The sequence below is a fragment of the Salvelinus alpinus genome, chromosome 22 (genome assembly GCF_045679555.1).
Source record: "Salvelinus alpinus chromosome 22, SLU_Salpinus.1, whole genome shotgun sequence".
Classification (NCBI taxonomy): domain Eukaryota; kingdom Metazoa; phylum Chordata; class Actinopteri; order Salmoniformes; family Salmonidae; genus Salvelinus; species Salvelinus alpinus.
In genome coordinates, this window is record NC_092107.1 from 51,688,695 (window position 1) to 51,715,979 (window position 27,285).

The window sequence follows — 27,285 nt, forward strand, 5'->3', positions numbered from 1 at the left end:
GATGTTAGTTCCGAGACTGTTAGTTCCGAGACTGTTAGTTCTGAGGCTGTTAGTTCCGAGGATGTTAGTTCCGAGGATGTTAGTTCTGAGGCTGTTAGTTCCGAGGATGTTAGTTCCGAGGATGTTAGTTCTGAGGCTGTTAGTTCCGAGGCTGTTAGTTCCGAGGATGTTAGTTCCGAGGATGTTAGTTCCGAGGATGTTAGTTCCGAGACTGTTAGTTCCGAGGATGTTAGTTCCGAGGCTGTTAGTTCCGAGGCTGTTAGTTCCGAGGCTGTTAGTTCCGAGGCTGTTAGTTCCGAGACTGTTAGTTCCGAGGCTGTTAGTTCCGAGGCTGTTAGTTCCGAGGCTGTTAGTTCCGAGACTGTTAGTTCCGAGGATGTTAGTTCCGAAGCTGTTAGTTCCGAGGCTGTTAGTTCCGAGACTGTTAGTTCCGAGACTGTTAGTTCCGAGACTGTTAGTTCCGAGGCTGTTAGTTCCGAGGATGTTAGTTCCGAAGCTGTTAGTTCCGAGGCTGTTAGTTCCGAGGCTGTTAGTTCCGAGGCTGTTAGTTCCGAGGATGTTAGTTCTGAGGCTGTTAGTTCCGAGACTGTTAGTTCCGAGGCTGTTAGTTCCGAGGATGTTAGTTCCGAGGATGTTAGTTCCGAGGATGTTAGTTCCGAGACTGTTAGTTCCGAGGATGTTAGTTCTGAGGCTGTTAGTTCCGAGGATGTTAGTTCCGAGGCTGTTAGTTCCGAGGATGTTAGTTCCGAGGATGTTAGTTCTGAGGCTGTTAGTTCCGAGGATGTTAGTTCCGAGGATGTTAGTTCCGAGGATGTTAGTTCTGAGGCTGTTAGTTCCGAGACTGTTAGTTCCGAGGCTGTTAGTTCCCGAGGATGTTAGTTCCGAGGATGTTAGTTCCGAGGATGTTAGTTCCGAGGATGTTAGTTCCGAGACTGTTAGTTCCGAGGATGTTAGTTCCGAGGCTGTTAGTTCCGAGGATGTTAGTTCCGAGGCTGTTAGTTCCGAGGATGTTAGTTCCGAGGATGTTAGTTCCGAGGATGTTAGTTCTGAGGCTGTTAGTTCCGAGGATGTTAGTTCCGAGGCTGTTAGTTCCGAGGCTGTTAGTTCCGAGGATGTTAGTTCCGAGGATGTTAGTTCCGAGGCTGTTAGTTCCGAGGATGTTAGTTCCGAGGATGTTAGTTCCGAGGATGTTAGTTCCGAAGCTGTTAGTTCCGAGGATGTTAGTTCCGAGGCTGTTAGTTCCGAGACGATGTTAGTTCCGAGGCTGTTAGTTCCGAGGCTGTTAGTTCCGAGGCTGTTAGTTCCGAGGATGTTAGTTCCGAGGATGTTAGTTCCGAGGCTGTTAGTTCCGAGGCTGTTAGTTCCGAGGCTGTTAGTTCCGAGGCTGTTAGTTCCGAGGCTGTTAGTTCCGAGGCTGTTAGTTCCGAGGCTGTTAGTTCCGAGGATGTTAGTTCCGAGGATGTTAGTTCCGAGGATGTTAGTTCCGAGGCTGTTAGTTCCGAGGATGTTAGTTCCGAGGATGTTAGTTCCGAAGCTGTTAGTTCCGAGGATGTTAGTTCCGAGGCTGTTAGTTCCGAGGCTGTTAGTTCCGAGGCTGTTAGTTCCGAGACGATGTTAGTTCCGAGGCTGTTAGTTCCGAGGCTGTTAGTTCCGAGGATGTTAGTTCCGAGGATGTTAGTTCCGAGGATGTTAGTTCCGAAGCTGTTAGTTCCGAGGATGTTAGTTCCGAGGCTGTTAGTTCCGAGGCTGTTAGTTCCGAGGCTGTTAGTTCCGAGGCTGTTAGTTCCCGAGGCTGTTAGTTCCGAGGCTGTTAGTTCCGAGGCTGTTAGTTCCGAGGCTGTTAGTTCCGAGGCTGTTAGTTCCCGAGGCTGTTCGTTCCGAGGCTGTTAGTTCCGAGGCTGTTAGTTCCGAGGCTGTTAGTTCCGAGGCTGTTAGTTCCGAGGCTGTTATTTACAGGCTGTTTTCTTCTCCGTCTCATCAGCTGTGTAGGCAAGCAGCAGTGTGACTCCCTCAAACAGACGGACGGACACCACATCGTCTGTGCCCCTACCCCAGACCCACACCTCACTTGCCAGCCGTTCAAATGCACCCCGACAATAAGCTGACCAATCATGGCAAGCAAGTGAGCAGCGACAGCCAATCCCAGCTCTCCAATGTGACCCAGCAGCAGGAGGGGGCCAATAAGGGCCTGGGGGCGGGCAACCCTGGCCTGAAGGCTGTCAGCCAATCGGTGAGTGGCGTTGGGGGGATGATGAAGACGAAGAGAGAGAGAAGTGTGTCCATGGACTCTGGAGAACAGAGAGACACTATCACCCCTGTGCAGGAGCCTGACGCCAAAGGTAGGGTATTACCACACACACACACACACACACACACACACACACACACACACACACACACACACACACACACACTAACGTCACATTGCAGCTGTAGGCTACCATCAGAAGGCAGAGGAAATTCTGACGCCTAACAGAAAGGTCAGGGCATTTCAGTGTGAGGGAAAACAAGATATTTTGTGCACACCGTCACACACACACACACACACACACACACACACACACACACACACACACACACACACACACACACACACACACACACACACACACACACACACACACATACACAAAATCACACACACACACACATCCCACACAATACACACACACATACACACACACAAAATCACACACACATCCCACACAATATACATGCACACACACACACAGACACACATGCACATGTTTCCTGCTGTGGGTGGTGTAGGTAGCTAATCTAGTATTTCTGGTGCAGATCTGACCAGAGAGAGACACAGGCAGTCTAACAGATCTGACCAGAGAGAGACACAGGAAGTCTAACAGATCTGACCAGAGAGAGACACAGGCAGTCTAACAGATCTGACCAGAGAGAGACACAGGAAGTCTAACAGATCTGACCATAGAGAGACACAGGAAGTCTAACAGATCTGACCATAGAGAGACACAGGCAGTCTAACAGATCTGACCAGAGAGAGACACAGGAAGTCTAACAGATCTGACCATAGAGAGACACAGGAAGTCTAACAGATCTGACCAGAGAGAGACACAGGAAGTCTAACAGATCTGACCAGAGAGAGACACAGGAAGTCTAACAGATCTGACCAGAGAGAGACACAGGAAGTCTAACAGATCTGACCAGAGAGAGACACAGGAAGTCTAACAGATCTGACCAGAGAGAGACACAGGAAGTCTAACAGATCTGACCAGAGAGAGACACAGGAAGTCTAACAGATTTGACCAGAGAGAGACACAGGAAGTCTAACAGATTTGACCAGAGAGAGACACAGGAAGTCTACCAGAACAGTGGTCTAGGGGACTGTCATCTGTCTATAGCAGCAGTAAACTGTTACCAGAACAGTGGTCTAGAGGACTGTCATCTGTCTATAGCAGCAGTAAACTGTTACCAGAACAGAGGTCTAGAGGGCTGTCATCTGTCTATAGCAGCAGTAAACTGTTACCAGAACAGTGGTCTAGAGGGCTGTCATCTGTCTATAGCAGCAGTAAACTGTTACCAGAACAGTGGTCTAGAGGGCTGTCATCTGTCTATAGCAGCAGTAAACTGTTACCAGAACAGTGGTCTAGAGGACTGTCATCTGTCTATAGCAGCAGTAAACTGTTACCAGAACAGTGGTCTAGGGGACTGTCATCTGTCTATAGCAGCAGTAAACTGTTACCAGAACAGTGGTCTAGAGGGATGTCATCTGTCTATAGCAGCAGTAAACTGTTACCAGAACAGTGGTCTAGGGGGCTGTCATCTGTCTATAGCAGCAGTAAACTGTTACCAGAACAGTGATCTAGAGGGCTGTCATCTGTCTATAGCAGCAGTAAACTGTTACCAGAACAGTGGTCTAGAGGGATGTCATCTGTCTATAGCAGCAGTAAACTGTTACCAGAACAGTGGTCTAGAGGGCTGTCATCTGTCTATAGCAGCAGTAAACTGTTACCAGAACAGTGGTCTAGAGGGCTGTCATCTGTCTATAGCAGCAGTAAACTGTTACCAGAACAGAGGTCTAGAGGGCTGTCATCTGTCTATAGCAGCAGTAAACTGTTACCAGAACAGTGGTCTAGAGGGATGTCATCTGTCTATAGCAGCAGTAAACTGTTACCAGAACAGTGGTCTAGAGGGCTGTCATCTGTCTATAGCAGCAGTAAACTGTTACCAGAACAGTGGTCTAGAGGGATGTCATCTGTCTATAGCAGCAGTAAACTGTTACCAGAACAGTGGTCTAGAGGGCTGTCATCTGTCTATAGCAGCAGTAAACTGTTACCAGAACAGTGGTCTAGAGGGATGTCATCTGTCTATAGCAGCAGTAAACTGTTACCAGAACAGTGGTCTAGAGGGATGTCATCTGTCTATAGCAGCAGTAAACTGTTACCAGAACAGTGGTCTAGAGGGCTGTCATCTGTCTATAGCAGCAGTAAACTGTTACCAGAACAGTAGTCTAGAGGGCTGTCATCTGTCTATAGCAGCAGTAAACTGTTACCAGAACAGTGGTCTAGAGGGCTGTCATCTGTCTATAGCAGCAGTAAACTGTTACCAGAACAGTGGTCTAGAGGGCTGTCATCTGTCTATAGCAGCAGTAAACTGTTACCAGAACAGTGGTCTAGAGGGATGTCATCTGTCTATAGCAGCAGTAAACTGTTACCAGAACAGTGGTCTAGAGGGCTGTCATCTGTCTATAGCAGCAGTAAACTGTTACCAGAACAGTGGTCTAGAGGGCTGTCATCTGTCTATAGCAGCAGTAAACTGTTACCAGAACAGTGGTCTAGAGGGCTGTCATCTGTCTATAGCAGCAGTAAACTGTTACCAGAACAGTGATCTAGAGGGCTGTCATCTGTCTATAGCAGCAGTAAACTGTTACCAGAACAGTGGTCTAGAGGGCTGTCATCTGTCTATAGCAGCAGTAAACTGTTACCAGAACAGTGGTCTAGAGGGCTGTCATCTGTCTATAGCAGCAGTAAACTGTTACCAGAACAGTGGTCTAGAGGGCTGTCATCTGTCTATAGCAGCAGTAAACTGTTACCAGAACAGTGGTCTAGGGGACTGTCATCTGTCTATAGCAGCAGTAAACTGTTACCAGAACAGAGGTCTAGAGGGCTGTCATCTGTCTATAGCAGCAGTAAACTGTTACCAGAACAGTGGTCTAGAGGGCTGTCATCTGTCTATAGCAGCAGTAAACTGTTACCAGAACAGTGGTCTAGAGGGCTGTCATCTGTCTATAGCAGCAGTAAACTGTTACCAGAACAGAGGTCTCTGTAGGGGGCTGTCATCTGTCTATAGCAGCAGTAAACTGTTACCAGAACAGTGGTCTAGAGGGCTGTCATCTGTCTATAGCAGCAGTAAACTGTTACCAGAACAGTGGTCTAGAGGGCTGTCATCTGTCTATAGCAGCAGTAAACTGTTACCAGAACAGTGGTCTAGAGGGATGTCATCTGTCTATAGCAGCAGTAAACTGTTACCAGAACAGTGGTCTAGAGGGCTGTCATCTGTCTATAGCAGCAGTAAACTGTTACCAGAACAGTGGTCTAGAGGGCTGTCATCTGTCTATAGCAGCAGTAAACTGTTACCAGAACAGTGGTCTAGAGGGCTGTCATCTGTCTATAGCAGCAGTAAACTGTTACCAGAACAGTGGTCTAGAGGGCTGTCATCTGTCTATAGCAGCAGTAAACTGTTACCAGAACAGTGGTCTAGGGGTCTGTCATCTGTCTATAGCAGCAGTAAACTGTTACCAGAACAGTGGTCTAGGGGACTGTCATCTGTCTATAGCAGCAGTAAACTGTTACCAGAACAGTGGTCTAGAGGGCTGTCATCTGTCTATAGCAGCAGTAAACTGTTACCAGAACAGAGGTCTAGAGGGCTGTCATCTGTCTATAGCAGCAGTAAACTGTTACCAGAACAGTGGTCTAGAGGGCTGTCATCTGTCTATAGCAGCAGTAAACTGTTACCAGAACAGTGGTCTAGGGGACTGTCATCTGTCTATAGCAGCAGTAAACTGTTACCAGAACAGTGGTCTAGAGGGCTGTCATCTGTCTATAGCAGCAGTAAACTGTTACCAGAACAGTGGTCTAGAGGGCTGTCATCTGTCTATAGCAGCAGTAAACTGTTACCAGAACAGTGGTCTAGAGGGCTGTCATCTGTCTATAGCAGCAGTAAACTGTTACCAGAACAGTGGTCTAGAGGGCTGTCATCTGTCTATAGCAGCAGTAAACTGTTACCAGAACAGTGGTCTAGAGGGCTGTCATCTGTCTATAGCAGCAGTAAACTGTTACCAGAACAGTGGTCTAGAGGGCTGTCATCTGTCTATAGCAGCAGTAAACTGTTACCAGAACAGTGGTCTAGGGGACTGTCATCTGTCTATAGCAGCAGTAAACTGTTACCAGAACAGAGGTCTAGAGGGCTGTCATCTGTCTATAGCAGCAGTAAACTGTTACCAGAACAGTGGTCTAGAGGGCTGTCATCTGTCTATAGCAGCAGTAAACTGTTACCAGAACAGTGGTCTAGAGGGCTGTCATCTGTCTATAGCAGCAGTAAACTGTTACCAGAACAGTGGTCTAGAGGGCTGTCATCTGTCTATAGCAGCAGTAAACTGTTACCAGAACAGTGGTCTAGAGGGCTGTCATCTGTCTATAGCAGCAGTAAACTGTTACCAGAACAGTGGTCTAGAGGGCTGTCATCTGTCTATAGCAGCAGTAAACTGTTACCAGAACAGTGGTCTCTGTAGGGGGCTGTCATCTGTCTATAGCAGCAGTAAACTGTTACCAGAACAGTGGTCTAGGGGACTGTCATCTGTCTATAGCAGCAGTAAACTGTTACCAGAACAGTGGTCTAGAGGGATGTCATCTGTCTATAGCAGCAGTAAACTGTTACCAGAACAGTGGTCTCTGTAGGGGGCTGTCATCTGTCTATAGCAGCAGTAAACTGTTACCAGAACAGTGGTCTAGAGGGCTGTCATCTGTCTATAGCAGCAGTAAACTGTTACCAGAACAGTGGTCTAGAGGGATGTCATCTGTCTATAGCAGCAGTAAACTGTTACCAGAACAGTGGTCTAGAGGGCTGTCATCTGTCTATAGCAGCAGTAAACTGTTACCAGAACAGTGGTCTAGAGGGATGTCATCTGTCTATAGCAGCAGTAAACTGTTACCAGAACAGAGGTCTAGAGGGCTGTCATCTGTCTATAGCAGCAGTAAACTGTTACCAGAACAGTGGTCTAGGGGACTGTCATCTGTCTATAGCAGCAGTAAACTGTTACCAGAACAGTGGTCTAGAGGGCTGTCATCTGTCTATAGCAGCAGTAAACTGTTACCAGAACAGTGGTCTAGAGGGCTGTCATCTGTCTATAGCAGCAGTAAACTGTTACCAGAACAGTGGTCTAGAGGGCTGTCATCTGTCTATAGCAGCAGTAAACTGTTACCAGAACAGTGGTCTAGAGGACTGTCATCTGTCTATAGCAGCAGTAAACTGTTACCAGAACAGTGGTCTAGGGGACTGTCATCTGTCTATAGCAGCAGTAAACTGTTACCAGAACAGTGGTCTAGAGGGCTGTCATCTGTCTATAGCAGCAGTAAACTGTTACCAGAACAGTGGTCTAGAGGGCTGTCATCTGTCTATAGCAGCAGTAAACTGTTACCAGAACAGTGGTCTAGAGGGCTGTCATCTGTCTATAGCAGCAGTAAACTGTTACCAGAACAGTGGTCTCTGTAGGGGGCTGTCATCTGTCTATAGCAGCAGTAAACTGTTACCAGAACAGTGGTCTAGAGGGCTGTCATCTGTCTATAGCAGCAGTAAACTGTTACCAGAACAGTGGTCTAGAGGGCTGTCATCTGTCTATAGCAGCAGTAAACTGTTACCAGAACAGTGGTCTAGAGGGCTGTCATCTGTCTATAGCAGCAGTAAACTGTTACCAGAACAGTGGTCTAGAGGGCTGTCATCTGTCTATAGCAGCAGTAAACTGTTACCAGAACAGTGGTCTAGAGGGCTGTCATCTGTCTATAGCAGCAGTAAACTGTTACCAGAACAGAGGTCTAGAGGGCTGTCATCTGTCTATAGCAGCAGTAAACTGTTACCAGAACAGAGGTCTAGAGGGCTGTCATCTGTCTATAGCAGCAGTAAACTGTTACCAGAACAGAGGTCTAGAGGGCTGTCATCTGTCTACAGCAGCAGTAAACTGTTACCAGAACAGTAGTCTAGAGGGCTGTCATCTGTCTATAGCAGGAGTAAACTGTTACCAGAACAGTGGTCTAGGGGACTGTCATCTGTCTATAGCAGCAGTAAACTGTTACCAGAACAGTAGTCTAGAGGGCTGTCATCTGTCTATAGCAGCAGTAAACTGTTACCAGAACAGTGGTCTAGGGGACTGTCATCTGTCTATAGCAGCAGTAAACTGTTACCAGAGCAGTAGTCTAGAGGGCTGTCATCTGTCTATAGCAGCAGTAAACTGTTACCAGAACAGTGGTCTAGGGGACTGTCATCTGTCTATAGCAGCAGTAAACTGTTACCAGAACAGTGGTCTAGAGGGCTGTCATCTGTCTATAGCAGCAGTAAACTGTTACCAGAACAGTGGTCTAGAGGGCTGTCATCTGTCTATAGCAGCAGTAAACTTTTACCAGAACAGTGGTCTAGGGGACTGTCATCTGTCTATAGCAGCAGTAAACTGTTACCAGAACAGTGGTCTCTGTAGGGGGCTGTCATCTGTCTATAGCAGCAGTAAACTGTTACCAGAACAGTGGTCTCTGTAGGGGGCTGTCATCTGTCTATAGCAGCAGTAAACTGTTACCAGAACAGTGGTCTAGAGGGCTGTCATCTGTCTATAGCAGCAGTAAACTGTTACCAGAACAGTGGTCTAGAGGGATGTCATCTGTCTATAGCAGCAGTAAACTGTTACCAGAACAGTGGTCTAGAGGGCTGTCATCTGTCTATAGCAGCAGTAAACTGTTACCAGAACAGTGGTCTAGAGGGATGTCATCTGTCTATAGCAGCAGTAAACTGTTACCAGAACAGAGGTCTAGAGGGCTGTCATCTGTCTATAGCAGCAGTAAACTGTTACCAGAACAGTGGTCTAGAGGGATGTCATCTGTCTATAGCAGCAGTAAACTGTTACCAGAACAGTGGTCTAGAGGGCTGTCATCTGTCTATAGCAGCAGTAAACTGTTACCAGAACAGTGGTCTAGAGGGATGTCATCTGTCTATAGCAGCAGTAAACTGTTACCAGAACAGAGGTCTAGAGGGCTGTCATCTGTCTATAGCAGCAGTAAACTGTTACCAGAACAGTGGTCTAGGGGACTGTCATCTGTCTATAGCAGCAGTAAACTGTTACCAGAACAGTGGTCTAGAGGACTGTCATCTGTCTATAGCAGCAGTAAACTGTTACCAGCACAGTGGTCTAGAGGGCTGTCATCTGTCTATAGCAGCAGTAAACTGTTACCAGAACAGAGGTCTAGAGGGCTGTCATCTGTCTATAGCAGCAGTAAACTGTTACCAGAACAGTGGTCTAGGGGACTGTCATCTGTCTATAGCAGCAGTAAACTGTTACCAGAACAGTGGTCTAGAGGACTGTCATCTGTCTATAGCAGCAGTAAACTGTTACCAGAACAGTGGTCTAGAGGGCTGTCATCTGTCTATAGCAGCAGTAAACTGTTACCAGAACAGAGGTCTAGAGGGCTGTCATCTGTCTATAGCAGGAGTAAACTGTTACCAGAACAGTAGTCTAGAGGGCTGTCATCTGTTTATAGCAGCAGTAAACTGTTACCAGAACAGTGGTCTAGAGGACTGTCATCTGTCTATAGCAGCAGTAAACTGTTACCAGAACAGTGGTCTAGAGGACTGTCATCTGTCTATAGCAGCAGTAAACTGTTACCAGAACAGTAGTCTAGAGGGCTGTCATCTGTCTATAGCAGCAGTAAACTGTTACCAGAACAGTAGTCTAGAGGGCTGTCATCTGTCTATAGCAGCAGTAAACTGTTACCAGAACAGTGGTCTAGGGGACTGTCATCTGTCTATAGCAGCAGTAAACTGTTACCAGAACAGTGGTCTAGAGGGCTGTCATCTGTCTATAGCAGCAGTAAACTGTTACCAGAACAGTGGTCTAGGGGACTGTCATCTGTCTATAGCAGCAGTAAACTGTTACCAGAACAGTGGTCTAGGGGACTGTCATCTGTCTATAGCAGCAGTAAACTGTTACCAGAACAGTGGTCTAGGGGACTGTCATCTGTCTATAGCAGCAGTAAACTGTTACCAGAACAGTGGTCTCTGTAGGGGGCTGTCATCTGTCTATAGCAGCAGTAAACTGTTACCAGAACAGAGGTCTAGAGGACTGTCATCTGTCTATAGCAGCAGTAAACTGTTACCAGAACAGTGGTCTAGAGGGCTGTCATCTGTCTATAGCAGCAGTAAACTGTTACCAGAACAGTGGTCTAGAGGGCTGTCATCTGTCTATAGCAGCAGTAAACTGTTACCAGAACAGTGGTCTAGAGGGCTGTCATCTGTCTATAGCAGCAGTAAACTGTTACCAGAACAGTGGTCTAGAGGGCTGTCATCTGTCTATAGCAGCAGTAAACTGTTACCAAAACAGTGGTCTAGGGGACTGTCATCTGTCTATAGCAGCAGTAAACTGTTACCAGAACAGTGGTCTAGGGGACTGTCATCTGTCTATAGCAGCAGTAAACTGTTACCAGAACAGTGGTCTAGAGGGCTGTCATCTGTCTATAGCAGCAGTAAACTGTTACCAGAACAGTGGTCTAGAGGGCTGTCATCTGTCTATAGCAGCAGTAAACTGTTACCAGAACAGTGGTCTAGAGGGCTGTCATCTGTCTATAGCAGCAGTAAACTGTTACCAGAACAGTGGTCTAGAGGACTGTCATCTGTCTATAGCAGCAGTAAACTGTTACCAGAACAGTGGTCTAGGGGACTGTCATCTGTCTATAGCAGCAGTAAACTGTTACCAGAACAGTGGTCTAGAGGGCTGTCATCTGTCTATAGCAGCAGTAAACTGTTACCAGAACAGTGGTCTAGAGGGCTGTCATCTGTCTATAGCAGCAGTAAACTGTTACCAGAACAGTGGTCTAGAGGGCTGTCATCTGTCTATAGCAGCAGTAAACTGTTACCAGAACAGTGGTCTCTGTAGGGGGCTGTCATCTGTCTATAGCAGCAGTAAACTGTTACCAGAACAGTGGTCTAGAGGGCTGTCATCTGTCTATAGCAGCAGTAAACTGTTACCAGAACAGTGGTCTAGAGGGCTGTCATCTGTCTATAGCAGCAGTAAACTGTTACCAGAACAGTGGTCTAGAGGACTGTCATCTGTCTATAGCAGCAGTAAACTGTTACCAGAACAGTGGTCTAGAGGGCTGTCATCTGTCTATAGCAGCAGTAAACTGTTACCAGAACAGAGGTCTAGAGGGCTGTCATCTGTCTATAGCAGCAGTAAACTGTTACCAGAACAGTGGTCTAGAGGGCTGTCATCTGTCTATAGCAGCAGTAAACTGTTACCAGAACAGTGGTCTAGAGGGCTGTCATCTGTCTATAGCAGCAGTAAACTGTTACCAGAACAGTGGTCTAGAGGGCTGTCATCTGTCTATAGCAGCAGTAAACTGTTACCAGAACAGAGGTCTAGAGGGCTGTCATCTGTCTATAGCAGCAGTAAACTGTTACCAGAACAGAGGTCTAGAGGGCTGTCATCTGTCTATAGCAGCAGTAAACTGTTACCAGAACAGTGGTCTCTGTAGGGGGCTGTCATCTGTCTACAGCAGCAGTAAACTGTTACCAGAACAGTAGTCTAGAGGGCTGTCATCTGTCTATAGCAGGAGTAAACTGTTACCAGAACAGTGGTCTAGGGGACTGTCATCTGTCTATAGCAGCAGTAAACTGTTACCAGAACAGTAGTCTAGAGGGCTGTCATCTGTCTATAGCAGCAGTAAACTGTTACCAGAACAGTGGTCTAGGGGACTGTCATCTGTCTATAGCAGCAGTAAACTGTTACCAGAGCAGTAGTCTAGAGGGCTGTCATCTGTCTATAGCAGCAGTAAACTGTTACCAGAACAGTGGTCTAGGGGACTGTCATCTGTCTATAGCAGCAGTAAACTGTTACCAGAACAGTGGTCTAGAGGGCTGTCATCTGTCTATAGCAGCAGTAAACTGTTACCAGAACAGTGGTCTAGAGGGCTGTCATCTGTCTATAGCAGCAGTAAACTTTTACCAGAACAGTGGTCTAGGGGACTGTCATCTGTCTATAGCAGCAGTAAACTGTTACCAGAACAGTGGTCTCTGTAGGGGGCTGTCATCTGTCTATAGCAGCAGTAAACTGTTACCAGAACAGTGGTCTCTGTAGGGGGCTGTCATCTGTCTATAGCAGCAGTAAACTGTTACCAGAACAGTGGTCTAGAGGGCTGTCATCTGTCTATAGCAGCAGTAAACTGTTACCAGAACAGTGGTCTAGAGGGATGTCATCTGTCTATAGCAGCAGTAAACTGTTACCAGAACAGTGGTCTAGAGGGCTGTCATCTGTCTATAGCAGCAGTAAACTGTTACCAGAACAGTGGTCTAGAGGGATGTCATCTGTCTATAGCAGCAGTAAACTGTTACCAGAACAGAGGTCTAGAGGGCTGTCATCTGTCTATAGCAGCAGTAAACTGTTACCAGAACAGTGGTCTAGAGGGATGTCATCTGTCTATAGCAGCAGTAAACTGTTACCAGAACAGTGGTCTAGAGGGCTGTCATCTGTCTATAGCAGCAGTAAACTGTTACCAGAACAGTGGTCTAGAGGGATGTCATCTGTCTATAGCAGCAGTAAACTGTTACCAGAACAGAGGTCTAGAGGGCTGTCATCTGTCTATAGCAGCAGTAAACTGTTACCAGAACAGTGGTCTAGGGGACTGTCATCTGTCTATAGCAGCAGTAAACTGTTACCAGAACAGTGGTCTAGAGGACTGTCATCTGTCTATAGCAGCAGTAAACTGTTACCAGCACAGTGGTCTAGAGGGCTGTCATCTGTCTATAGCAGCAGTAAACTGTTACCAGAACAGAGGTCTAGAGGGCTGTCATCTGTCTATAGCAGCAGTAAACTGTTACCAGAACAGTGGTCTAGGGGACTGTCATCTGTCTATAGCAGCAGTAAACTGTTACCAGAACAGTGGTCTAGAGGACTGTCATCTGTCTATAGCAGCAGTAAACTGTTACCAGAACAGTGGTCTAGAGGGCTGTCATCTGTCTATAGCAGCAGTAAACTGTTACCAGAACAGAGGTCTAGAGGGCTGTCATCTGTCTATAGCAGCAGTAAACTGTTACCAGAACAGTGGTCTCTGTAGGGGGCTGTCATCTGTCTATAGCAGCAGTAAACTGTTACCAGAACAGTAGTCTAGAGGGCTGTCATCTGTCTATAGCAGGAGTAAACTGTTACCAGAACAGTAGTCTAGAGGGCTGTCATCTGTTTATAGCAGCAGTAAACTGTTACCAGAACAGTGGTCTAGAGGACTGTCATCTGTCTATAGCAGCAGTAAACTGTTACCAGAACAGTGGTCTAGAGGACTGTCATCTGTCTATAGCAGCAGTAAACTGTTACCAGAACAGTAGTCTAGAGGGCTGTCATCTGTCTATAGCAGCAGTAAACTGTTACCAGAACAGTAGTCTAGAGGGCTGTCATCTGTCTATAGCAGCAGTAAACTGTTACCAGAACAGTGGTCTAGGGGACTGTCATCTGTCTATAGCAGCAGTAAACTGTTACCAGAACAGTGGTCTAGAGGGCTGTCATCTGTCTATAGCAGCAGTAAACTGTTACCAGAACAGTGGTCTAGGGGACTGTCATCTGTCTATAGCAGCAGTAAACTGTTACCAGAACAGTGGTCTAGGGGACTGTCATCTGTCTATAGCAGCAGTAAACTGTTACCAGAACAGTGGTCTAGGGGACTGTCATCTGTCTATAGCAGCAGTAAACTGTTACCAGAACAGTGGTCTCTGTAGGGGGCTGTCATCTGTCTATAGCAGCAGTAAACTGTTACCAGAACAGAGGTCTAGAGGACTGTCATCTGTCTATAGCAGCAGTAAACTGTTACCAGAACAGTGGTCTAGAGGGCTGTCATCTGTCTATAGCAGCAGTAAACTGTTACCAGAACAGTGGTCTAGAGGGCTGTCATCTGTCTATAGCAGCAGTAAACTGTTACCAGAACAGTGGTCTAGAGGGCTGTCATCTGTCTATAGCAGCAGTAAACTGTTACCAGAACAGTGGTCTAGAGGGCTGTCATCTGTCTATAGCAGCAGTAAACTGTTACCAAAACAGTGGTCTAGGGGACTGTCATCTGTCTATAGCAGCAGTAAACTGTTACCAGAACAGTGGTCTAGGGGACTGTCATCTGTCTATAGCAGCAGTAAACTGTTACCAGAACAGTGGTCTAGAGGGCTGTCATCTGTCTATAGCAGCAGTAAACTGTTACCAGAACAGTGGTCTAGAGGGCTGTCATCTGTCTATAGCAGCAGTAAACTGTTACCAGAACAGTGGTCTAGAGGACTGTCATCTGTCTATAGCAGCAGTAAACTGTTACCAGAACAGTGGTCTAGAGGGCTGTCATCTGTCTATAGCAGCAGTAAACTGTTACCAGAACAGAGGTCTAGAGGGCTGTCATCTGTCTATAGCAGCAGTAAACTGTTACCAGAACAGTGGTCTCTGTAGGGGGCTGTCATCTGTCTATAGCAGCAGTAAACTGTTACCAGAACAGTAGTCTAGAGGGCTGTCATCTGTCTATAGCAGGAGTAAACTGTTACCAGAACAGTAGTCTAGAGGGCTGTCATCTGTTTATAGCAGCAGTAAACTGTTACCAGAACAGTGGTCTAGAGGACTGTCATCTGTCTATAGCAGCAGTAAACTGTTACCAGAACAGTGGTCTAGAGGACTGTCATCTGTCTATAGCAGCAGTAAACTGTTACCAGAACAGTAGTCTAGAGGGCTGTCATCTGTCTATAGCAGCAGTAAACTGTTACCAGAACAGTAGTCTAGAGGGCTGTCATCTGTCTATAGCAGCAGTAAACTGTTACCAGAACAGTGGTCTAGGGGACTGTCATCTGTCTATAGCAGCAGTAAACTGTTACCAGAACAGTGGTCTAGAGGGCTGTCATCTGTCTATAGCAGCAGTAAACTGTTACCAGAACAGTGGTCTAGGGGACTGTCATCTGTCTATAGCAGCAGTAAACTGTTACCAGAACAGTGGTCTAGGGGACTGTCATCTGTCTATAGCAGCAGTAAACTGTTACCAGAACAGTGGTCTAGGGGACTGTCATCTGTCTATAGCAGCAGTAAACTGTTACCAGAACAGTGGTCTCTGTAGGGGGCTGTCATCTGTCTATAGCAGCAGTAAACTGTTACCAGAACAGAGGTCTAGAGGACTGTCATCTGTCTATAGCAGCAGTAAACTGTTACCAGAACAGTGGTCTAGAGGGCTGTCATCTGTCTATAGCAGCAGTAAACTGTTACCAGAACAGTGGTCTAGAGGGCTGTCATCTGTCTATAGCAGCAGTAAACTGTTACCAGAACAGTGGTCTAGAGGGCTGTCATCTGTCTATAGCAGCAGTAAACTGTTACCAGAACAGTGGTCTAGAGGGCTGTCATCTGTCTATAGCAGCAGTAAACTGTTACCAAAACAGTGGTCTAGGGGACTGTCATCTGTCTATAGCAGCAGTAAACTGTTACCAGAACAGTGGTCTAGGGGACTGTCATCTGTCTATAGCAGCAGTAAACTGTTACCAGAACAGTGGTCTAGAGGGCTGTCATCTGTCTATAGCAGCAGTAAACTGTTACCAGAACAGTGGTCTAGAGGGCTGTCATCTGTCTATAGCAGCAGTAAACTGTTACCAGAACAGTGGTCTAGAGGGCTGTCATCTGTCTATAGCAGCAGTAAACTGTTACCAGAACAGTGGTCTAGAGGGCTGTCATCTGTCTATAGCAGCAGTAAACTGTTACCAGAACAGTGGTCTAGAGGGCTGTCATCTGTCTATAGCAGCAGTAAACTGTTACCAGAACAGTGGTCTAGAGGGATGTCATCTGTCTATAGCAGCAGTAAACTGTTACCAGAACAGTGGTCTAGAGGGCTGTCATCTGTCTATAGCAGCAGTAAACTGTTACCAGAACAGTGGTCTAGAGGACTGTCATCTGTCTATAGCAGCAGTAAACTGTTACCAGAACAGTGGTCTAGAGGGCTGTCATCTGTCTATAGCAGCAGTAAACTGTTACCAGAACAGTGGTCTAGAGGGCTGTCATCTGTCTATAGCAGCAGTAAACTGTTACCAGAACAGTGGTCTAGAGGACTGTCATCTGTCTATAGCAGCAGTAAACTGTTACCAGAACAGTGGTCTAGGGGACTGTCATCTGTCTATAGCAGCAGTAAACTGTTACCAGAACAGTGGTCTAGAGGGCTGTCATCTGTCTATAGCAGCAGTAAACTGTTACCAGAACAGTGGTCTAGAGGGCTGTCATCTGTCTATAGCAGCAGTAAACTGTTACCAGAACAGTGGTCTAGAGGGCTGTCATCTGTCTATAGCAGCAGTAAACTGTTACCAGAACAGTGGTCTAGAGGGCTGTCATCTGTCTATAGCAGCAGTAAACTGTTACCAGAACAGAGGTCTAGAGGGCTGTCATCTGTCTATAGCAGCAGTAAACTGTTACCAGAACAGTGGTCTAGAGGGCTGTCATCTGTCTATAGCAGCAGTAAACTGTTACCAGAACAGTGGTCTAGAGGGCTGTCATCTGTCTATAGCAGCAGTAAACTGTTACCAGAACAGTGGTCTAGAGGACTGTCATCTGTCTATAGCAGCAGTAAACTGTTACCAGAACAGTGGTCTAGAGGGCTGTCATCTGTCTATAGCAGCAGTAAACTGTTACCAGAACAGTGGTCTAGGGGACTGTCATCTGTCTATAGCAGCAGTAAACTGTTACCAGAACAGTGGTCTAGGGGACTGTCATCTGTCTATAGCAGCAGTAAACTGTTACCAGAACAGTGGTCTAGAGGACTGTCATCTGTCTATAGCAGCAGTAAACTGTTACCAGAACAGTGGTCTAGAGGGCTGTCATCTGTCTATAGCAGCAGTAAACTGTTACCAGAACAGTGGTCTAGGGGACTGTCATCTGTCTATAGCAGCAGTAAACTGTTACCAGAACAGTGGTCTAGAGGGCTGTCATCTGTCTATAGCAGCAGTAAACTGTTACCAGAACAGTGGTCTCTGTAGGGGGCTGTCATCTGTCTATAGCAGCAGTAAACTGTTACCAGAACAGTGGTCTAGAGGGCTGTCATCTGTCTATAGCAGCAGTAAACTGTTACCAGAACAGTGGTCTAGAGGGCTGTCATCTGTCTATAGCAGCAGTAAACTGTTACCAGAACAGTGGTCTAGAGGGCTGTCATCTGTCTATAGCAGCAGTAAACTGTTACCAGAACAGTGGTCTAGAGGGCTGTCATCTGTCTATAGCAGCAGTAAACTGTTACCAGAACAGTGGTCTAGAGGGCTGTCATCTGTCTATAGCAGCAGTAAACTGTTACCAGAACAGTGGTCTAGAGGGCTGTCATCTGTCTATAGCAGCAGTAAACTGTTACCAGAACAGTGGTCTAGAGGGCTGTCATCTGTCTATAGCAGCAGTAAACTGTTACCAGAACAGTGGTCTAGAGGGCTGTCATCTGTCTATAGCAGCAGTAAACTGTTACCAGAACAGAGGTCTAGAGGGCTGTCATCTGTCTATAGCAGCAGTAAACTGTTACCAGAACAGAGGTCTAGAGGGCTGTCATCTGTCTATAGCAGCAGTAAACTGTTACCAGAACAGTGGTCTCTGTAGGGGGCTGTCATCTGTCTACAGCAGCAGTAAACTGTTACCAGAACAGTAGTCTAGAGGGCTGTCATCTGTCTATAGCAGGAGTAAACTGTTACCAGAACAGTGGTCTAGGGGACTGTCATCTGTCTATAGCAGCAGTAAACTGTTACCAGAACAGTAGTCTAGAGGGCTGTCATCTGTCTATAGCAGCAGTAAACTGTTACCAGAACAGTGGTCTAGGGGACTGTCATCTGTCTATAGCAGCAGTAAACTGTTACCAGAGCAGTAGTCTAGAGGGCTGTCATCTGTCTATAGCAGCAGTAAACTGTTACCAGAACAGTGGTCTAGGGGACTGTCATCTGTCTATAGCAGCAGTAAACTGTTACCAGAACAGTGGTCTAGAGGGCTGTCATCTGTCTATAGCAGCAGTAAACTGTTACCAGAACAGTGGTCTAGAGGGCTGTCATCTGTCTATAGCAGCAGTAAACTTTTACCAGAACAGTGGTCTAGGGGACTGTCATCTGTCTATAGCAGCAGTAAACTGTTACCAGAACAGTGGTCTCTGTAGGGGGCTGTCATCTGTCTATAGCAGCAGTAAACTGTTACCAGAACAGTGGTCTCTGTAGGGGGCTGTCATCTGTCTATAGCAGCAGTAAACTGTTACCAGAACAGTGGTCTAGAGGGCTGTCATCTGTCTATAGCAGCAGTAAACTGTTACCAGAACAGTGGTCTAGAGGGATGTCATCTGTCTATAGCAGCAGTAAACTGTTACCAGAACAGTGGTCTAGAGGGCTGTCATCTGTCTATAGCAGCAGTAAACTGTTACCAGAACAGTGGTCTAGAGGGATGTCATCTGTCTATAGCAGCAGTAAACTGTTACCAGAACAGAGGTCTAGAGGGCTGTCATCTGTCTATAGCAGCAGTAAACTGTTACCAGAACAGTGGTCTAGAGGGATGTCATCTGTCTATAGCAGCAGTAAACTGTTACCAGAACAGTGGTCTAGAGGGCTGTCATCTGTCTATAGCAGCAGTAAACTGTTACCAGAACAGTGGTCTAGAGGGATGTCATCTGTCTATAGCAGCAGTAAACTGTTACCAGAACAGAGGTCTAGAGGGCTGTCATCTGTCTATAGCAGCAGTAAACTGTTACCAGAACAGTGGTCTAGGGGACTGTCATCTGTCTATAGCAGCAGTAAACTGTTACCAGAACAGTGGTCTAGAGGACTGTCATCTGTCTATAGCAGCAGTAAACTGTTACCAGCACAGTGGTCTAGAGGGCTGTCATCTGTCTATAGCAGCAGTAAACTGTTACCAGAACAGAGGTCTAGAGGGCTGTCATCTGTCTATAGCAGCAGTAAACTGTTACCAGAACAGTGGTCTAGGGGACTGTCATCTGTCTATAGCAGCAGTAAACTGTTACCAGAACAGTGGTCTAGAGGACTGTCATCTGTCTATAGCAGCAGTAAACTGTTACCAGAACAGTGGTCTAGAGGGCTGTCATCTGTCTATAGCAGCAGTAAACTGTTACCAGAACAGAGGTCTAGAGGGCTGTCATCTGTCTATAGCAGCAGTAAACTGTTACCAGAACAGTGGTCTAGAGGGCTGTCATCTGTCTATAGCAGCAGTAAACTGTTACCAGAACAGTGGTCTAGAGGGCTGTCATCTGTCTATAGCAGCAGTAAACTGTTACCAGAACAGTGGTCTAGGGGACTGTCATCTGTCTATAGCAGCAGTAAACTGTTACCAGAACAGTGGTCTCTGTAGGGGGCTGTCATCTGTCTATAGCAGCAGTAAACTGTTACCAGAACAGTAGTCTAGAGGGCTGTCATCTGTCTATAGCAGGAGTAAACTGTTACCAGAACAGTAGTCTAGAGGGCTGTCATCTGTTTATAGCAGCAGTAAACTGTTACCAGAACAGTGGTCTAGAGGACTGTCATCTGTCTATAGCAGCAGTAAACTGTTACCAGAACAGTGGTCTAGAGGACTGTCATCTGTCTATAGCAGCAGTAAACTGTTACCAGAACAGTAGTCTAGAGGGCTGTCATCTGTCTATAGCAGCAGTAAACTGTTACCAGAACAGTAGTCTAGAGGGCTGTCATCTGTCTATAGCAGCAGTAAACTGTTACCAGAACAGTGGTCTAGGGGACTGTCATCTGTCTATAGCAGCAGTAAACTGTTACCAGAACAGTGGTCTAGAGGGCTGTCATCTGTCTATAGCAGCAGTAAACTGTTACCAGAACAGTGGTCTAGGGGACTGTCATCTGTCTATAGCAGCAGTAAACTGTTACCAGAACAGTGGTCTAGGGGACTGTCATCTGTCTATAGCAGCAGTAAACTGTTACCAGAACAGTGGTCTAGGGGACTGTCATCTGTCTATAGCAGCAGTAAACTGTTACCAGAACAGTGGTCTCTGTAGGGGGCTGTCATCTGTCTATAGCAGCAGTAAACTGTTACCAGAACAGAGGTCTAGAGGACTGTCATCTGTCTATAGCAGCAGTAAACTGTTACCAGAACAGTGGTCTAGAGGGCTGTCATCTGTCTATAGCAGCAGTAAACTGTTACCAGAACAGTGGTCTAGAGGGCTGTCATCTGTCTATAGCAGCAGTAAACTGTTACCAGAACAGTGGTCTAGAGGGCTGTCATCTGTCTATAGCAGCAGTAAACTGTTACCAGAACAGTGGTCTAGAGGGCTGTCATCTGTCTATAGCAGCAGTAAACTGTTACCAAAACAGTGGTCTAGGGGACTGTCATCTGTCTATAGCAGCAGTAAACTGTTACCAGAACAGTGGTCTAGGGGACTGTCATCTGTCTATAGCAGCAGTAAACTGTTACCAGAACAGTGGTCTAGAGGGCTGTCATCTGTCTATAGCAGCAGTAAACTGTTACCAGAACAGTGGTCTAGAGGGCTGTCATCTGTCTATAGCAGCAGTAAACTGTTACCAGAACAGTGGTCTAGAGGGCTGTCATCTGTCTATAGCAGCAGTAAACTGTTACCAGAACAGTGGTCTAGAGGGCTGTCATCTGTCTATAGCAGCAGTAAACTGTTACCAGAACAGTGGTCTAGAGGGCTGTCATCTGTCTATAGCAGCAGTAAACTGTTACCAGAACAGTGGTCTAGAGGGCTGTCATCTGTCTATAGCAGCAGTAAACTGTTACCAGAACAGTGGTCTAGAGGGATGTCATCTGTCTATAGCAGCAGTAAACTGTTACCAGAACAGTGGTCTAGAGGGCTGTCATCTGTCTATAGCAGCAGTAAACTGTTACCAGAACAGTGGTCTAGAGGACTGTCATCTGTCTATAGCAGCAGTAAACTGTTACCAGAACAGTGGTCTAGAGGGCTGTCATCTGTCTATAGCAGCAGTAAACTGTTACCAGAACAGTGGTCTAGAGGGCTGTCATCTGTCTATAGCAGCAGTAAACTGTTACCAGAACAGTGGTCTAGAGGACTGTCATCTGTCTATAGCAGCAGTAAACTGTTACCAGAACAGTGGTCTAGGGGACTGTCATCTGTCTATAGCAGCAGTAAACTGTTACCAGAACAGTGGTCTAGAGGGCTGTCATCTGTCTATAGCAGCAGTAAACTGTTACCAGAACAGTGGTCTAGAGGGCTGTCATCTGTCTATAGCAGCAGTAAACTGTTACCAGAACAGTGGTCTAGAGGGCTGTCATCTGTCTATAGCAGCAGTAAACTGTTACCAGAACAGAGGTCTAGAGGGCTGTCATCTGTCTATAGCAGCAGTAAACTGTTACCAGAACAGTGGTCTAGAGGGCTGTCATCTGTCTATAGCAGCAGTAAACTGTTACCAGAACAGTGGTCTAGAGGGCTGTCATCTGTCTATAGCAGCAGTAAACTGTTACCAGAACAGTGGTCTAGAGGGCTGTCATCTGTCTATAGCAGCAGTAAACTGTTACCAGAACAGTGGTCTAGGGGACTGTCATCTGTCTATAGCAGCAGTAAACTGTTACCAGAACAGTGGTCTAGAGGGCTGTCATCTGTCTATAGCAGCAGTAAACTGTTACCAGAACAGTGGTCTAGAGGACTGTCATCTGTCTATAGCAGCAGTAAACTGTTACCAGAACAGTGGTCTAGAGGGATGTCATCTGTCTATAGCAGCAGTAAACTGTTACCAGAACAGTGGTCTAGAGGGCTGTCATCTGTCTATAGCAGCAGTAAACTGTTACCAGAACAGTGGTCTAGGGGACTGTCATCTGTCTATAGCAGCAGTAAACTGTTACCAGAACAGTGGTCTAGGGGACTGTCATCTGTCTATAGCAGCAGTAAACAGTTACCAGAACAGTGGTCTAGAGGGCTGTCATCTGTCTATAGCAGCAGTAAACTGTTACCAGAACAGAGGTCTAGAGGGCTGTCATCTGTCTATAGCAGCAGTAAACTGTTACCAGAACAGTGGTCTAGAGGGCTGTCATCTGTCTATAGCAGCAGTAAACTGTTACCAGAACAGAGGTCTAGAGGGCTGTCATCTGTCTATAGCAGCAGTAAACTGTTACCAGAACAGTGGTCTAGAGGGATGTCATCTGTCTATAGCAGCAGTAAACTGTTACCAGAACAGTGGTCTAGAGGGCTGTCATCTGTCTATAGCAGCAGTAAACTGTTACCAGAACAGTGGTCTCTGTAGGGGGCTGTCATCTGTCTATAGCAGCAGTAAACTGTTACCAGAACAGTGGTCTAGAGGGCTGTCATCTGTCTATAGCAGCAGTAAACTGTTACCAGAACAGTGGTCTAGAGGGCTGTCATCTGTCTATAGCAGCAGTAAACTGTTACCAGAACAGTGGTCTAGAGGGCTGTCATCTGTCTATAGCAGCAGTAAACTGTTACCAGAACAGTGGTCTAGGGGACTGTCATCTGTCTATAGCAGCAGTAAACTGTTACCAGAACAGTGGTCTCTGTAGGGGGCTGTCATCTGTCTATAGCAGCAGTAAACTGTTACCAGAACAGTGGTCTAGAGGGCTGTCATCTGTCTATAGCAGCAGTAAACTGTTACCAGAACAGTGGTCTAGAGGGCTGTCATCTGTCTATAGCAGCAGTAAACTGTTACCAGAACAGTGGTCTAGAGGGCTGTCATCTGTCTATAGCAGCAGTAAACTGTTACCAGAACAGTGGTCTAGGGGACTGTCATCTGTCTATAGCAGCAGTAAACTGTTACCAGAACAGTGGTCTAGGGGACTGTCATCTGTCTATAGCAGCAGTAAACTGTTACCAGAACAGTGGTCTAGGGGACTGTCATCTGTCTATAGCAGCAGTAAACTGTTACCAGAACAGTGGTCTCTGTAGGGGGCTGTCATCTGTCTATAGCAGCAGTAAACTGTTACCAGAACAGAGGTCTAGAGGACTGTCATCTGTCTATAGCAGCAGTAAACTGTTACCAGAACAGTGGTCTAGAGGGCTGTCATCTGTCTATAGCAGCAGTAAACTGTTACCAGAACAGTGGTCTAGAGGGCTGTCATCTGTCTATAGCAGCAGTAAACTGTTACCAGAACAGTGGTCTAGAGGGCTGTCATCTGTCTATAGCAGCAGTAAACTGTTACCAGAACAGTGGTCTAGAGGGCTGTCATCTGTCTATAGCAGCAGTAAACTGTTACCAAAACAGTGGTCTAGGGGACTGTCATCTGTCTATAGCAGCAGTAAACTGTTACCAGAACAGTGGTCTAGGGGACTGTCATCTGTCTATAGCAGCAGTAAACTGTTACCAGAACAGTGGTCTAGAGGGCTGTCATCTGTCTATAGCAGCAGTAAACTGTTACCAGAACAGTGGTCTAGAGGGCTGTCATCTGTCTATAGCAGCAGTAAACTGTTACCAGAACAGTGGTCTAGAGGGCTGTCATCTGTCTATAGCAGCAGTAAACTGTTACCAGAACAGTGGTCTAGAGGGCTGTCATCTGTCTATAGCAGCAGTAAACTGTTACCAGAACAGTGGTCTAGAGGGCTGTCATCTGTCTATAGCAGCAGTAAACTGTTACCAGAACAGTGGTCTAGAGGGATGTCATCTGTCTATAGCAGCAGTAAACTGTTACCAGAACAGTGGTCTAGAGGGCTGTCATCTGTCTATAGCAGCAGTAAACTGTTACCAGAACAGTGGTCTAGAGGACTGTCATCTGTCTATAGCAGCAGTAAACTGTTACCAGAACAGTGGTCTAGAGGGCTGTCATCTGTCTATAGCAGCAGTAAACTGTTACCAGAACAGTGGTCTAGAGGGCTGTCATCTGTCTATAGCAGCAGTAAACTGTTACCAGAACAGTGGTCTAGAGGACTGTCATCTGTCTATAGCAGCAGTAAACTGTTACCAGAACAGTGGTCTAGAGGGCTGTCATCTGTCTATAGCAGCAGTAAACTGTTACCAGAACAGTGGTCTAGAGGGCTGTCATCTGTCTATAGCAGCAGTAAACTGTTACCAGAACAGTGGTCTAGAGGGCTGTCATCTGTCTATAGCAGCAGTAAACTGTTACCAGAACAGAGGTCTAGAGGGCTGTCATCTGTCTATAGCAGCAGTAAACTGTTACCAGAACAGTGGTCTAGAGGGCTGTCATCTGTCTATAGCAGCAGTAAACTGTTACCAGAACAGTGGTCTAGAGGGCTGTCATCTGTCTATAGCAGCAGTAAACTGTTACCAGAACAGTGGTCTAGAGGGCTGTCATCTGTCTATAGCAGCAGTAAACTGTTACCAGAACAGTGGTCTAGGGGACTGTCATCTGTCTATAGCAGCAGTAAACTGTTACCAGAACAGTGGTCTAGAGGGCTGTCATCTGTCTATAGCAGCAGTAAACTGTTACCAGAACAGTGGTCTAGAGGACTGTCATCTGTCTATAGCAGCAGTAAACTGTTACCAGAACAGTGGTCTAGAGGGATGTCATCTGTCTATAGCAGCAGTAAACTGTTACCAGAACAGTGGTCTAGAGGACTGTCATCTGTCTATAGCAGCAGTAAACTGTTACCAGAACAGTGGTCTAGAGGGATGTCATCTGTCTATAGCAGCAGTAAACTGTTACCAGAACAGTGGTCTAGAGGGCTGTCATCTGTCTATAGCAGCAGTAAACTGTTACCAGAACAGTGGTCTAGGGGACTGTCATCTGTCTATAGCAGCAGTAAACTGTTACCAGAACAGTGGTCTAGGGGACTGTCATCTGTCTATAGCAGCAGTAAACTGTTACCAGAACAGTGGTCTAGAGGGCTGTCATCTGTCTATAGCAGCAGTAAACTGTTACCAGAACAGAGGTCTAGAGGGCTGTCATCTGTCTATAGCAGCAGTAAACTGTTACCAGAACAGTGGTCTAGAGGGCTGTCATCTGTCTATAGCAGCAGTAAACTGTTACCAGAACAGAGGTCTAGAGGGCTGTCATCTGTCTATAGCAGCAGTAAACTGTTACCAGAACAGTGGTCTAGAGGGATGTCATCTGTCTATAGCAGCAGTAAACTGTTACCAGAACAGTGGTCTAGAGGGCTGTCATCTGTCTATAGCAGCAGTAAACTGTTACCAGAACAGTGGTCTCTGTAGGGGGCTGTCATCTGTCTATAGCAGCAGTAAACTGTTACCAGAACAGTGGTCTAGAGGGCTGTCATCTGTCTATAGCAGCAGTAAACTGTTACCAGAACAGTGGTCTAGAGGGCTGTCATCTGTCTATAGCAGCAGTAAACTGTTACCAGAACAGTGGTCTAGAGGGCTGTCATCTGTCTATAGCAGCAGTAAACTGTTACCAGAACAGTGGTCTAGGGGACTGTCATCTGTCTATAGCAGCAGTAAACTGTTACCAGAACAGTGGTCTCTGTAGGGGGCTGTCATCTGTCTATAGCAGCAGTAAACTGTTACCAGAACAGTGGTCTAGAGGGCTGTCATCTGTCTATAGCAGCAGTAAACTGTTACCAGAACAGTGGTCTAGAGGGCTGTCATCTGTCTATAGCAGCAGTAAACTGTTACCAGAACAGTGGTCTAGAGGGCTGTCATCTGTCTATAGCAGCAGTAAACTGTTACCAGAACAGTGGTCTAGAGGGCTGTCATCTGTCTATAGCAGCAGTAAACTGTTACCAGAACAGTGGTCTAGAGGGCTGTCATCTGTCTATAGCAGCAGTAAACTGTTACCAGAACAGTGGTCTAGGGGACTGTCATCTGTCTATAGCAGCAGTAAACTGTTACCAGAACAGTGGTCTCTGTAGGGGGCTGTCATCTGTCTATAGCAGCAGTAAACTGTTACCAGAACAGTGGTCTAGAGGGCTGTCATCTGTCTATAGCAGCAGTAAACTGTTACCAGAACAGTGGTCTAGAGGGCTGTCATCTGTCTATAGCAGCAGTAAACTGTTACCAGAACAGTGGTCTAGAGGGCTGTCATCTGTCTATAGCAGCAGTAAACTGTTACCAGAACAGTGGTCTAGAGGGCTGTCATCTGTCTATAGCAGCAGTAAACTGTTACCAGAACAGAGGTCTAGAGGGCTGTCATCTGTCTATAGCAGCAGTAAACTGTTACCAGAACAGTGGTCTAGGGGACTGTCATCTGTCTATAGCAGCAGTAAACTGTTACCAGAACAGTGGTCTAGAGGGCTGTCATCTGTCTATAGCAGCAGTAAACTGTTACCAGAACAGTGGTCTAGGGGACTGTCATCTGTCTATAGCAGCAGTAAACTGTTACCAGAACAGTGGTCTAGAGGGATGTCATCTGTCTATAGCAGCAGTAAACTGTTACCAGAACAGTGGTCTAGAGGGCTGTCATCTGTCTATAGCAGCAGTAAACTGTTACCAGAACAGTGGTCTAGAGGGCTGTCATCTGTCTATAGCAGCAGTAAACTGTTACCAGAACAGTGGTCTAGAGGGCTGTCATCTGTCTATAGCAGCAGTAAACTGTTACCAGAACAGTGGTCTAGAGGGCTGTCATCTGTCTATAGCAGCAGTAAACTGTTACCAGAACAGTGGTCTAGAGGGATGTCATCTGTCTATAGCAGCAGTAAACTGTTACCAGAACAGTGGTCTAGGGGACTGTCATCTGTCTATAGCAGCAGTAAACTGTTACCAGAACAGTGGTCTAGAGGGCTGTCATCTGTCTATAGCAGCAGTAAACTGTTACCAGAACAGTGGTCTAGAGGGCTGTCATCTGTCTATAGCAGCAGTAAACTGTTACCAGAACAGTGGTCTAGAGGGATGTCATCTGTCTATAGCAGCAGTAAACTGTTACCAGAACAGAGGTCTCTGTAGGGGGCTGTCATCTGTCTATAGCAGCAGTAAACTGTTACCAGAACAGTGGTCTAGAGGGATGTCATCTGTCTATAGCAGCAGTAAACTGTTACCAGAACAGAGGTCTCTGTAGGGGGCTGTCATCTGTCTATAGCAGCAGTAAACTGTTACCAGAACAGTGGTCTAGAGGGATGTCATCTGTCTATAGCAGCAGTAAACTGTTACCAGAACAGTGGTCTAGGGGGCTGTCATCTGTCTATAGCAGCAGTAAACTGTTACCAGAACAGTGGTCTAGGG

General features: G+C 46.5%; 1 protein-coding gene across 2 annotated transcripts in view; it reads left to right on the forward strand.

The window, feature by feature from the left end:
- The window catches only part of bcl9l (bcl9 like), a 138,059-nt gene that overhangs the window by 42,288 nt on the left and 68,486 nt on the right, over positions 1-27,285 (forward strand). For both annotated transcript variants that reach the window (XM_071360301.1, XM_071360303.1), the window contains exon 3: positions 1,982-2,339. In XM_071360301.1, the coding sequence (XP_071216402.1) occupies positions 2,084-2,339 (256 nt within the window). In that variant the 5' untranslated portion in view covers positions 1,982-2,083. The remainder of the gene's footprint in view (positions 1-1,981; positions 2,340-27,285) is intronic.